Genomic DNA, 14,247 nt, shown 5'->3' on the forward strand with positions numbered 1-14,247 from the left:
CACTCCAAGAAGTTGAAGGTGGTGCTTGGATTCCTCAATGACATCCATTCACCATAAAGTTCTGTAGATTTTTACGCTGATGAGAAAGAATCCATCTAAAGTGTTTAGGGGATTTCGATTTAAGAATTTAGATTTATTTGATTTTGAGTGTGTCATTTAAGGTTTGTGGATTTTAAATTGGAGAGAGAGAGAAACGAAAATAATGGAGGAGAGAGACGAGATGAGAGAGGATATGGGAAAGTTAGAGGAGAGAGAAAGTGACCCTATATGAGGATTTGCAATTTGGAGGGAATCGTAAAAGGGTATGCGAGTAATTGAATATTAAGCAGGCTTTTAACAAAGGAGTTGAAAAGCAATGACGTGCAAGTTCAACAGCCGTAATCAGGTATTTTTTTTTATCATTGTACACTTTATTGAATGGTCACCTATATATGTAAAAATGAATGTTGCATTCCAATATAGAAAATAGGGGGCTTACTACATCATTTGCCCATGAACTTGTTCAAAAAGTTTGACTGGCCCCCTAAACTTTCAAAGTGTCCCTGAAACTTGCATAAAATATTCACTTAGCCTGAACTTGCGTAAAATGTAATCAATTAATCACTCGATCGCAAAAAAAAAGTATGTTAAATGTGAAAGATGTATTACACGCATGTTAGGATGTTATTATATAATTAAAAAATAGATTAAAAATGAAGTTATTACTTGCTTAAGTATAAAACTTATATTCTCTAATACTAGAACCGTATATGCTGATTTTGATTGTTTTACTTTTTTTTAAAACTCGTGGAATACATCTTTTGCATTTAACTTACTTTTTTGCGACTAAGTGATCAATTGATTACATTTTATGCAAGTTCAGAGAGTTAATTGAACATTTTATACAAATTCAAAAGGCTATCAAAACACTTTGAAAGTTTAGTAGGCAATCAAACTTTTTGGATAAGTTCAGGGGACAAATGATGTATTAACCCAAAATAGGGACACTACATTTGGCATGTAAGTTAGCGGAACCTCGCAACAACTTTTAACTTTCAAGTTTTTGAAAGAAAAAAAAAACACAATTTCTTACTGCACTACACCATAGATGACCTATTACAACATTATAAATGAGTTGCAATAGACCCTAAAAGTGTAACAGTAGGCCAAAAAATGAGATAAGGCAACACATTAGGTCATGGAACCCATTCCTTCAACTTTTCTTTGAGATGTTTGGCTGTAATTGGTGTAGAAATCGTATTGAATCCTCAATATCCTGAATGACATATAACAAGTTAGTGCCTCGTGAGAGATGAAAAATTATCATATTCTATAACTATTATATTCATCTGTTTGATTCCCACATCTAGCTACCAAAATCATTAATTTAACTCTTTCCACTCAACTGGTGGGAAGGGGGCAGCAATAGATACAATCTGTTTGATTCCCACATCTAACTACCAAAATCATTAATTGTAAAAGCCACTTCCAGTCAAATTTGAAAGAAGAAGAATTGTAGGTTTCCGTAGTGACTTCAAATGACGAGATACCAAGAGCAATCAGCAACAGACAAAATCCCAAAAGATGTGAAAAAATAATTCATCAAACTGCCTTTTTGGTCATGAATCTTGTCATACAATGTTAGGGGTAAAATTGCTATTGGCTGTCAATGTTAGGGGTAAAATTGCACCATTTTAGCCGTTAGCGGTAACATTGCTCCTAGTTGTAACGTTAGGTGTATTTTTGCATCTTATCCCTAATTAAAATATATGCAAAGATAGACTCTATTGCGGTTTAAGCTCGTTGTTTTAAAAGCCTTAAATAAAGAACCAATTTTAAAGCAAAAAGATGTTATTTTCAATTAAAAACTCAGTTTTAGATAACAAATAGAAAATATACATGTTCATCAAAGAGTTAAAAGTCATAATAAAGGGAACATTCTAAGTCCAATTCAACAACACAAAATGATTCAGACTTAATGTAACTAGCGAAAAAGAAAAGCAGCTTTTATTTTCCACTCTCCTTCTCTTCTAATAATAGTCTATAGCTTGACACAATTTTCTAATTTCATTTTTGGGTTGAATTCAAAGATTTTGACTTTGAAAATGAAAAGCATGCCACGACTTTGTACATGATGTGACAACAGAACATAGAATGTTCTCTCATTCTTCTTTCATGGATGAGAAGCACTTAAGAAAATGAATGGGATAAGGTATCAAAATAGGTCTAAGTTTTTTTGGGTAAGTAACAATTTAGGCTCAACGTTCAAAATAGCACCAATATAGGCTTAACGTTTACAACTTAATATCAATTTAGGCTTAACGTTTACAATATAGCATCAATTTAGGCCTCACATACAAAATAGCACCAATATAGACTTAACGTTTACAAAATAATACGAATTTAAGCTTAACGTTTACAAAATATATCCAAAACACTACGTTAATATACTGACTCCAACGACAGGGAAAAGACAGAAATATCCCAATGCTATGTCGTCATATAACCAGAGATTAACAATTTTATTAAATCCTGAAAAAAAAAACAAGAACATGTTTCGAAACAAAAATTCCTTTGAGCATCTTCTTGATAAGTGATAACAATGAAAGGTTATGTTTTTTTTGTAGCGAAGTATGTCATGAGACCATCCTGTCGTTAAAATCAGTAAATTGGATATATTTTGTAAACCTTAAGCCTATATTGGTGCTATTTTGTATGTGAGACCTAAATTGACGCTATATTGTAAACGTTAAGCCTAAATTGATATTAAGTTGTAAACGTTAAGCATATATTGGTGCTATTTTGAACATTGAGCCTAAATTGATACTTACCCAAAAACCTTAGGCCTATTTTGATACCTTATCCCAAAATGATTTTCATAGATTAAAATTGTACCATAAGAACACCAGAATAGTAGTAAAGGTGAAGGATGAAAAACATACCTAGGAGGAAATTTGTTATCACTTCGGGCTTCAACACGGAGCCACCAAAGCATAACTTGCCACCCACAGCTTCTTAAAGGCTCCACCATTGAAGGATCCTTCAAAAGAGATAGAGGACTTTCTATATTCTCATCAACAGAATCCAAATCAGACATCCAGTCAGACTTATTCTTCAGCTTCCTTACACACTAACCTTGAATTCAACACAAATCCAGCCCATTCAAGCTTTTGAAGCAGCATGATTGCCCTATCATCAATCAAAATTGCACTCTTCCCTTCATATGGAAGTGAATCAAAGGTATGCCAACCAGCCAAGTTATCAGATGCATTACAAGTTGGCCCCTGAACAGGCATTGAAGTGCTCTTCTCAGCCATAGGTAATGATGTTTCATCAGCACCACCTGAATGAGCTAGAATACCAATATAACAACAAGTAAAACAGTCTGATCCCCTACTTCTCCGTAATTCAATTTAAAATTCACCGACTTAAAATTAACTTCACTTTGACATTCAAAATACTAGACGGAGAAGCAAAAGGCCACATCTAAGCATCGTTCTAATCAAGCAAAGAAGAAATGAAGTGTTACCCCAAAGCAGCAAGCCGCATTTTGGCCTCCAATTTATGGCGTCCCTCCCAGGAATTCGACATTCTCTCTTTAAATCCGATATGGATAGTCTTGAGTGCCGATTTCGTGATGATGGAGGCAGTTTCATTAGTGACGCCACTGGCTTCCACCATGATTCAAACAAGGTCTTAAGGGACAAGCATTTGGAAAGTTCGCAAATAAGTCAGTGTGATTGCGATAATAATCTTGGGAGTCTTCACTCCAAGCTGAATCCTTTGCTCTCTCTGCACCCTCTCGATTATCTAGTGTGCTCTCATAACCTCGGTGGGGTTAGGATGAGGCCACAGCCGGATCCGGATTCCATGATAGCCGACGACAACTCTAGAGCTAACTGTTCTGTTAATTACATAGAGTGGACTGTTATCAACAGGATTCGAAGGAACATTTCAAAATTAAGAGCTAATTTCACAAAACCAGGATCCAATCTTCCAAATACAGAAGTAAGAACAAAATCAGATCTAGTAAAACAATTCAATCACATGCAAGTAAAAAGCAGAGATCCAAAACGAGAAACCATCAAACAGAAACAAAAATATGTATATACCTGAGCAGCAACAAGACTACTAATGTGCGCCATACCACAAAGCAAGAGAGCATCGCATTTATCTACAACAGACTTAAACCTAACATAATCCCAATCCCTTGGATAAGCACTACCACCGCAGATAATCAATCTGGGCCTGAAGTCCAAGGCCTTCTCCTCCAACTTATCATAATCCATGTATCTATGTTTGCTTATATGGTAGATCCAGCGATTCAAGAAAGTTGCAGATTAGCAATTTGGAATCAGCGATTCAGCTCAAAATCGAAATAGGAAACAGAGAAGAGAGGGAATAAGGAAGCCGAAAGCACTTGCCTGTTGGAGCGGGATTAAGCAAAATCAACAGTTATGATCGTATAATGGGTTACGACATAAAGGAGAATGCTTGTGATGATCAACGATTATAGACCTAGGGTTTTGTACTGATAAAAGCACAAGAATCTAATGTTAGAAAAAGAAAACTGACCTCAGTCCTGAAGTAAGAACAACGACAGAATAACCCTAAATTTTGGTTCGATTTCGTCAAATGCTACCACCAGTTAGCTCATACCAAGGGAAATCATCAAAATGAAATTAATTCTGGTTCGAAATAACAACTTGGAAGGAGAAATAAAAAAAGAGCGAGGGAGAAACAAAATTTATATATCCATTATATATCCATTGGTTCGAAATAGCAAGGGTGAAACAATGGAGGGAGAAATAAAAAAAGAGCGAGGGAGGCAGAAATACGCATACTTGGAAGGAAACACATGTAATTTTTATTTTTATTTTTATTTTTCTTTTCTTTTAGGAATTTTGGAGGAAAATAATTGGGGGGAGATATTCTAAGTCTCATTTCATTTTATTATTTTTGGAGGGAAATAATTAGACCGAAATTTAGAGTTAAAAAGTTGGTAAAATTTTAGAGAATTAACTGGTGTAATGATATTTTGATGCAAAATTAATTAGTGTGAAATTCGAGTAAAAGAACAATTTGAGAAATATTAATACTCCCTCCATTTTTATATATATGACGTTATGGAGAGTATCACATTAAACAAGGTAAATGTTTTTGAGACTAAAATGGACCAAATTGCCCATAATCAAATGGCTTAATTAGGCTGCTTTTCTTACACATAATCATGAGCTATAAATGCCTATCATAATTATATAAAAAAGAAAAATGACTATTGGACTGCTCATTAAAGAAGGATGGCGGTATGATAACCTTCATTTTCATTTGTGGAATTTATCCTCTTTTGCAAAAAGACTCTCCATCTTCTTCCTTGGAGAATGAAACTCAAAATCATCTCTTTTATTTTTCCCAAAATCATTCATTATTACGTTTACAGCAACAAAGGGCAAAATTGACAAAGGCTATAAAAAAACTCCATAACGTCATATATTTGTAACTTTTTCCCAACCTCCAAAACGTCATATATATAAAAATGGAGGGAATAACATTTATTAATATTTTTTATTACTAATAATTAAATATACTTCAATATATTTAGACTCTAGTATATGGTTTTTATTATTACTTTTTTTATCTTTAATTACTGGAGTGAATTAATTGGGGGGAAATTTAGAGCTTAAAAATTCGGTGAAATTTTTCAGAATTAACTGGTCTGAATTTTAGAACTAAATTAATTAGAAAAACTTGTTTAGAGCAAAAATGGATATATAATAAGGAATAAAATTATTAATTAAATATAATGTATTTTGTTTAGAAAAACATAATGTATTATTAATAGCTACTATGTTTCAAAAAAAATAGCTACTATATATTCTATAAAAAAAAAAATAACTACTATATTTTTATTATAAAATTAGTTATACTTACCAATAAAAAAATAGTTATACTTATCCTTTTTGTTATTATTATGGCAAAAGCTAACGAGCGCCCTCGGAGCGCTAGATAAAGAAAATAATTGTCATTAATTACTACATTGAAAGAATAAATAAAAGGATATCATTATTGATCATTAATCATTTTTTTACTAATTGATAATTAATTATTCCATTTTATTTCCACCATAACATCTCATTCCCTCTATTTTTTATGAGTTGTTAATTATGATTTTTTTTTATTTTATGAGTTGAAAATCCTATTTTTTTATTTGATTGGGATGGGAAAAGATTGTTAAATTGGACAGATGAAATGACGAGAAGGAAGTGGAGAGTATGTTCAGGCCTTAAATTTCAAAGGCCAATTTGATTTTTTTTTTTTTGTTGGTGAAAAGGAAGTGAGGACATTAATTGAAAGAAAAAAAAATCTCAAAAGGAAGGTGAAATGATGGAAAATATTATGGAGGGAATCAGATGTTATGGTGGGAAGATGAAAAAAAGTTGAAAAATTATAAAATTTCTAAGGGAAGATGAAATGGTGGGAATGGAAAATAGAGGGAATGAGATATTATTGTGGGAATAAAATGGAGTAATTAATGATCAATTAGTAAAAAAAAAGATTAATGATCAATTAGTAAAAAAATGATTAATGATCAATAATGACATCTTTTTATTTATTCTTTCAATGTAGCAATTAATGATAATTATTTTTCTTATCTAGCGCCTCGGGGCGCCCGTTAGCGGGCTCGTATTATTATTATTAGTATGGCAACATTTGGTTTTTTTTTTTTTACATTTAACAATGTTGCTTTATCTAATTATTAAGTTAAAAATGCAACATTATTTGTAAATATTGTTTGAATGTTACATTTGCTCAAATAAACACAACTAAAAAATATCAAAAACAACACATTTTTTAGAAGTGTTACATTAAACGTATATGAATAGTAGCAATCAAATAAATTTAGAAAAGGCAACATTTTAAGGTAACATGTTTTGAAAAAGAGTTGCACTAGGCAATCTATGGTGTAATGCTATAAACGACAAACAGTTAAATTATTTTGAGAGATCCATGTTTTTCTTACTTAATACATCTATTGGTCTTTTTAATTGACTCAAAACTTCAATTATCTTTCTCAACTTTTAAAAGTTTCAAATTACTATACATTTTTTTTAATTGGATATGTGTGACCCATTAGGTTCTTATTGCTTCTAGCTGTATACAACTATTAAATTAATTTCTCAGAATTATATTTAATCTTTGTATAACGGAATGAGTACGCGAACTGTGATTGGCAGATCCGAAACATTCCCCCAGAGCTATAAGAAGACAAGTTGATTCCGTCGTTAACCTTTCCGTATTAGTTACAGTATAATTCGATCCTTTATCAACTACATCCTTGAACAGAATCTTATGACTATGGATGATGTCAAGTCATATATAGCGAGACGTTCGTTTTACTTGTATAGGCAGAGTTAACTCAAATTAGATAGGTTAAGTGAAATCTGCATTTCAAGTCTGAAGCTATCACCTTGTAAGGATTTAGAGTTAAGTCTTCCACAATCGATCCTTGGACGTATCTCCTATTTATCAGGAGTGACAAATGCTCAATCCAATGTTAACTATCCTGCAATTACTTCCTGTGATATCCAACGTCTGCCGTACACACCCCAGAGTCATCCCTGTTATAGATCGTGTTACAACAAGATCAAAGCATCACATTCCATAATCCAAAATCACTAATTAACATTCTTTTGAGTCTGAGGATTACTTATACCTATTAATACCAATGAGATGAACAGGTGACAAGGATGAATCTACCCATCCTGTTATCTCAAGTCGGGTCCCCAATCCTAATGAACTCCATTCATTGGATCCACGTAACTGTCCAGATATCTGCATATCTGAAGCTTGTGAGATCAGCTCTCTGTCTCGACAGAAAACATTGTTACATGCAAGTCTCAACAGTGTTATGTCAATCCCTATTCAAAACATATCACTTGATTTGGGGTGGCTTTAAGTTTATTAGTTTATTATAATGTTTCGTCTCACTTCATGCTTGTATGAACACTTTATAATCACTTTAAATAAACTTAGGGATTTCCTTTTATTAGACTTATTTAGTTCTTTAAAAGATGTTGCCTTTATACAGTTATGAAACCATATCTTATTAAAACAAATGATATAAAGAACAATTCATTTACATTAGGTTTATATCCTGGAACAATTGTCTATAGGACACTAAACCCCAACATCTAATGACCATCTGAACCATTGGATTGTTTTATCAATCTATGATGCAATTCGTTCTCTGCTGAAAAAGGTTAGGCGAGTAACACCAAGACTTCCTCAACTGGTTCTTTTTTTCTTGGCGATCTACGGTGAGGTTTGTATTTGTTTGGAACTTATTTTTCCTTAAACTATGTATAGTGGATTGTGCACACCTAGCATGGATCATCTCGATGCAGTATTCAGTGGTTTCCTGTTATTTATTTGCTTAATCGTATCATTAAGTTATGAAAGTTTGTTCTGGAGCTTATTGTCACGAGGCTATTTTTCCAACCCGTGCACCACTTAGACAATTTGCTATCAAAGGCTCTAAGTAAGCCTGAATTAAATATGTAAGAGTGAATTAGGCTAGAGGGATGTTTTAGAGTTTGGGAGAATGTAAAGAGCACCGAAGAGTTTGCAAATATAGCTTGTATTGCTTTGCAACAGATGATTGCAACAAATGAGGAAGTGTTGCCTATTTATAGATCGGGCACCTCCTTTAACTTGTGATTTACATTTATCCTCTAGAATAATCTATAGGCTAATTCTAGATTATTTACATTCTTTTCTTATCACCCCATTTCTTCATTTTGCGAGAGGCCTTGTCAAGATATGCCCTCGTAATGTCAGTCTCTTCGTGCCAATGCTTAGAAATTTTATAGGCAAGATTATTTCCATAGTAAGGAGTCGCTAAGGCATGAGGAAAAAGTAGTTGTTGTCCTGTCACGATTTCAAAAGGACTCTTGCTGTTGACTCACTTCGCTGCAAATTATACGAGAATTGGGCCACATCGAGTAACTTCACCCAATCTCGTTGATGGGCACTTACGTAATGTCGTAAGTACTGCTCTAGGAGTGCGTTGATGCGCTCCATTTGTCCATCGCTTTGAGGATGAAAACTTGTTGAGAAATTCAAATCAGTTCCCAAGAGTTTGAACAGTTCCCACCATAATTTTCCGGTGAAGTAGGGATCTCGATCGTCGATGATGTTTCTCGGCAGTCCCCATAACTTCACTACATGCTTCAAGAATAACCGGGCTGCTTCATCCACCTTGCAATCTGCCGTTATTGGGATGAACGTAGCACGTTTACTGAATCGTTAAACTACCACCATAATAATACCGCAACCATCTGACTTTGGCAGCGCAATGATGAAATCTATTGAAATGTTTTCCCATGGACGTTCGACAATGGGCAACGGCTCAAACAGTCCACATGGATGCTACTACTCGACCTTGTCTTGTTGGCATATGAGACTCATTCTCATAAATGCCTCTACATCATCTTGCATTTTCGTCCGCTAGTATGAATTTTGGACGAGTGCAAGAGTTCTGGACATATCTGGGTACCCACATCGAGTCGTGGCATTCCTTGAGAATCTTTTGCCTCAAGGTTTGTCATTTAGGCACGTAAATTCGGTTGCTGATTGTGTAGAGAATGCCATCGACCCCCAGAATCCCCGTGTCTTTCCTTAGTTAGCTAGCTTCAACAGGTTGCTTGTGACAAAGTCCTACTTCATCCCTTCCTTGTTTTTTCCAAGGAAGTTACTCTGCAGTTGGCTTGCTGAAATTGATGCAAGTTGTGAAATTTGAATACCAACATTCTGTTCTTCGACCATTAAGTAATACCACTAAACTATTTTATTTTTATTGATTAAGGTTCAATTTGTTCAATTTTTGGATGATTTATTAAATTTATACTTTGTTAAATTTGTAATATTTTTTCTTTTATTGATTGATTCTTAACGGGTAAGGGTTCCCGTGGGTACCCTTGAATTAAATAGGATGGGTATGGGATACAAAACATATACCTATTAGGGTAACAGGAAGGGTACGTGCAATTAAAAAATAAACGGTTAAGGGTTTAGGATTGACACTACCCGCGGGTATCCTACCCGTTGCCATCCCTAATGTCTGATCTTCTCGAGGCATATCGTTGAATCCTAGGATCCTACTTGGCGTATAACTTGCCACATACGCCATCCATCACACCTTCTTCTAGGCAGCGCCGACGGCTAAATATCCTTCCTGGTCCTTTAATTCTAGGAAGATTTATGGATTGGTCTTGGAATAATATATGGATGTTATCATATGTTAAAATTGCTACTTAGGTAAGAAAAGTGATTTTCGATTTATCAATTAGATTGTTCATCCATGTGAATCCTAAAATGGATCTTTTTGCATACAATTTTTTTTTGTCTTACTTTCTTGATAACATTTTCAGGAGAAAAGAAATTGAAAATGAGTAGATAATCATAAATGCTAATAAGGTTAAAAAGGGATGAATATAATAAATCAATATGGTTGAGTGAATTTTTGAGTCCCGGGTAATTTCGGATCCCGGTTCCGCCACTGTTGAGTATCTATCACTTTTGGGTATGATTTGACTTGAAGAGGACAATAAGATAAAGTCAGTGTTTAAAAGATCATCATTTTATACTTTGTGATGGAAAACAAAATAGCAAAGAAAGAATAGATAGAATGTCACTTTATTGTCCTTTTGGCGTTTCTACGTGTTTGTCTTTTCTAGATCTAATTGAAAGTTTGGATTTTGTGCGTTATATAGGTATTGCTGAGACTACTTATTTTATTTTGAAATAAAAGATACATTTTATGTTGTTATGCGTCTAAAATCAACTTTAAAATATGTAAATAGAATTGAGAAAGAATGCAAGTATACATTTCATTATCTATTTAGATGGTTTTAATTTTATCAAACATTCGTTTGTAATGCCAGTATTAAAGAAATATAAAAGTATATAACTTGAAACAATATTGTTAAGATAATAATTTTATTAATCTCTCAGGAAATTTGGTCAATGTAATATAAAAATATTAGAATAACATCCACTTTTTTTAATTTATAAAAATATTTAAATTTATATAAAACTAATATAATAAAATTTAGATCATATAAAGGAAATACAACCAACTTATTATTAAAAAAAATATAATATTCATGTTTTTTTAAAATTTTATTCGTTTGCTTATTGTACCTTTCATTGTTATCGTACAACAATACAAGTCGATTTAAAATGTTTGTATCTTGACAAAAAAAATAAATTGTATCATTGTATCCCTAATATATTTTAGAGTTAGAAATTAACTAATTTTATATTTCACTATTTTTGTAGTGTAGATTTAATTTTTTTAAAATTTTTATTAAAATTAATTCATCTATTGTTATATTTTTTATCAATTTTAAAATTGACTCAAAATAATAATAAAAAACTCTATTTATTTTCAAATATTTTTTTAAAATATTTTCAAGTTAATCTAGCCATTAAATAAATTTGACTATCTCTTCCAAAAATAATTGATTATTACAATAAAAATAAGTATTTTTTTTACCTTTCATTGTATTTTAATTATTGTAATTAAACTCTTTAAAATATTATTATTTAAAAAATATTCAAATAAACAATTTGAAAACATATCATAAACAATATAAAAAATATTAAATAGTGATAATTCATTTTATTAATTTTTTAAAAGAAACCAAATTATTATTAATTTAATTTTTTTTTTTTTATAATTATTGGTTATTTTATTTAAAATATAAGAAAATTTCATATCTCGTGCAATGCATGGGTGCATGAGTCTATGACTAGTATATATATAATAGCTGAACTCTGAAAACCTCTAACTATGCTTCAACGTTAGCAATATCTGACGTGTGAATGTACTGTTTTTTTGAAGAACAACTATATAGAAAAGTTGACATGTCAGCTTGCATATAATTTAATCTTCACAAATCTCACTGTCAAACCCGACCCTAGTAACCATCAGATAAGACGGTATGATAAAATAACGGACGTTTATGGGTCTAAAATACGATTCTTATTTCTAAGAGAATGGTCCTTAACTTATTATCTAAACGTTTATCAACTTTATCCAATTAATTTAACATAATCAACTCATAATGTCTCATCATTGTAAAACTTAACCCGATGCATTACCATCCATAACACATCTTATTATCTTTAATCTATAATCACCAATCTATTCACATAATCAAAACTTATCCAATCCAACAAATAGTACCAATCTATATTTCTTTCACACGAACAATTTATTTGAGGAATTTCTACATTAGCTAACCTAATGGTCTAATAAACTCTTAACAAATATTTAATTTGACTATTTAATTTAATCTACAGATTTGGCTTGGACTTGATGATATAATCAAGCTTCCTACGTATCCCGATATTTTCTGGTTGGGAATCAAAGTCACGTAGTTCTAAAGGAAATATAATGAAAACTAACTAGAATAAAATAAAGACTCATCTAAAGATCCATATTAAATCAATTAATGGATATGTAATGTTTGTAAAAAGATCAAAATAGCTTAATCTGCCAAAGTCATTTTCGATAAGGAGCTTCAAGATGTAATTATGTTAAGAAAATCGTACCAAAAATGCATCATATAATGAATCTGCGCCACTACGCACCATTCATTCTTCAAAAGCTTCATTATTGCTACACTTAAACACCTCCTTGGATTTCAAAAAAAAAATCATTAGAAAATACCATCCAATAGCTCCAACAATCATCAAACCACTAACCAGAGATAAACAAATTTTTGCAGCAAAAATATGATGGAACCAAACACATAATCCCTATGCCCTGCAGATTCATAGGTACTCCATAAGACCTCTTCAATTTAGGAAATTTCATTCTCAACCCAATAAAAGATGCACGATCTAATAACATTCCTAAGCTATACAAGAAATTAGCTGATGAAGTGATGTTAGTAAAATCCATGTAAATGACACCAATTTATCAAAGTAGGAATAAGTATCCCAAACAATGATGTATTGAACCATTTTGAAGAATTGCAAAGTCAATAATTATAAGCAAGCAATCAAACGGTTGTAAGAGCCTGAGTAAGCAAAAAAAACGTTATACCAGCACACGTATGATAAACAACATTTAAAACTGACCAGAACTTAACACGAGGCATCCCCGTACCTTCTTTCGTCCCCCTTCTCCTCCTGCGGATCATCCAATCCGTAAACAGGAGCTGCTGACCCTTCACCGGAGCACCAGTTTCATCTGCTCCTCAAATAATGTACTATTTCTCAACGAATTTAACACTATAAAATTCCTAAATAAATTTTGGAATCCTCACTGTCGCCGCCATAGAAGGATTCGCCACCGAGAGGAGGTGAACGGTAGTCATGGGGAAGAAACCTTAGGATTTTAGATCGAGAGGTAAAGGAAAGATGGGTTCTTGATTTAGTTCCTGAAAGCTTCCTCTGGTTTTTGTTTAATGTTCACCCATAAACAAAATCCATCCCCCCCAACCAAAATGGAAATGAGGATGAAGGACTTATTGAAAGCCCAGAGAGAGAAAGGAAGTTCTTCTCGATGCTTCCCGTACATTCGTCTTTCAGGTAGAGTTTTTGGATTTGTACTGAAAATTTCAATTTAGTCCAAATTCTTCTAATTCATGCAACTAAGTCTTGTTTCACACATTTGTAACATATTTGTTGCGTATTAATTTCCTTTAGTCCACTCATGTCCCTTTTCGTACTTATTTCATGAGTAAAAAGAAAATTAGAAGCTTAATATTCAGTATTACACACAGAACTGAAAATTCATAAGGGAATCGAAATGTTACACGATTTCCATTTTGAACCTGTATTTATTATTCCGATCACAAAACTTCATCATATATAACAAATTAAATGGTAATTTCGAAATATTATTCCGAAAATTAAATTCAAATTGATATGTAAATTTTCTTTGATTTTAATCATATAATTAAAATATGCTCTATTGAAATAAATTTTCATAAAAAAAAATTATAAATTAGGCATGGACGTGACACTCACAGTGGTTACTAGAGAAGTAAATCTCACTAATAATTAAATAAAATTAGTTTTTATTATTAATTTTATAAAACGTTCAAGTGGTTAGAGTGATTTTAATTGTAATTAACATATTTTAATTTAGTAAGATTAATTTCCTATTAAATAAATTAATTAAATAGAAAGACAGTTCAACACCCAAAACTTCAGATAAATTTTATCAATGGTGCACAACATTTGTCTCATCCC

At 32.3% G+C, this 14,247-nt stretch overlaps 1 protein-coding gene across 11 annotated transcripts; it reads right to left on the reverse strand.

Annotated features, from left to right (window-relative positions):
• Window positions 1-424: 424 nt before the first annotated feature.
• LOC136219030 (beta-1,4-xylosyltransferase IRX14-like) lies at window positions 425-13,546 on the reverse strand. Of its 11 annotated transcripts, none has more exons than XM_066006237.1 (7): window positions 13,157-13,546; window positions 12,598-12,681; window positions 7,694-7,812; window positions 7,448-7,598; window positions 3,509-3,883; window positions 2,922-3,322; window positions 425-1,255 (listed from the first exon to the last, which is right to left on the reverse strand). In XM_066006237.1, the coding sequence occupies exons 5-6, from the start codon at window positions 3,633-3,635 to the stop codon at window positions 3,087-3,089; spliced, it is 363 nt and encodes a 120-aa protein (XP_065862309.1). In that variant the 5' UTR covers window positions 3,636-3,883; window positions 7,448-7,598; window positions 7,694-7,812; window positions 12,598-12,681; window positions 13,157-13,546; the 3' UTR covers window positions 425-1,255; window positions 2,922-3,086. The 11 variants fall into 11 exon arrangements, with proteins under 11 accessions (XP_065862309.1, XP_065862299.1, XP_065862305.1 ...); XM_066006227.1 differs by having other exon boundaries at window positions 428-1,255; window positions 2,922-3,331; window positions 13,157-13,544; XM_066006233.1 differs by having other exon boundaries at window positions 428-1,255; window positions 2,922-3,331; window positions 13,129-13,544.
• Between the last annotated feature and the right edge of the window lie 701 nt (window positions 13,547-14,247).

Source organism: Euphorbia lathyris, chromosome 2 (assembly GCF_963576675.1).
Source record: "Euphorbia lathyris chromosome 2, ddEupLath1.1, whole genome shotgun sequence".
Lineage (NCBI taxonomy): Eukaryota > Viridiplantae > Streptophyta > Magnoliopsida > Malpighiales > Euphorbiaceae > Euphorbia > Euphorbia lathyris.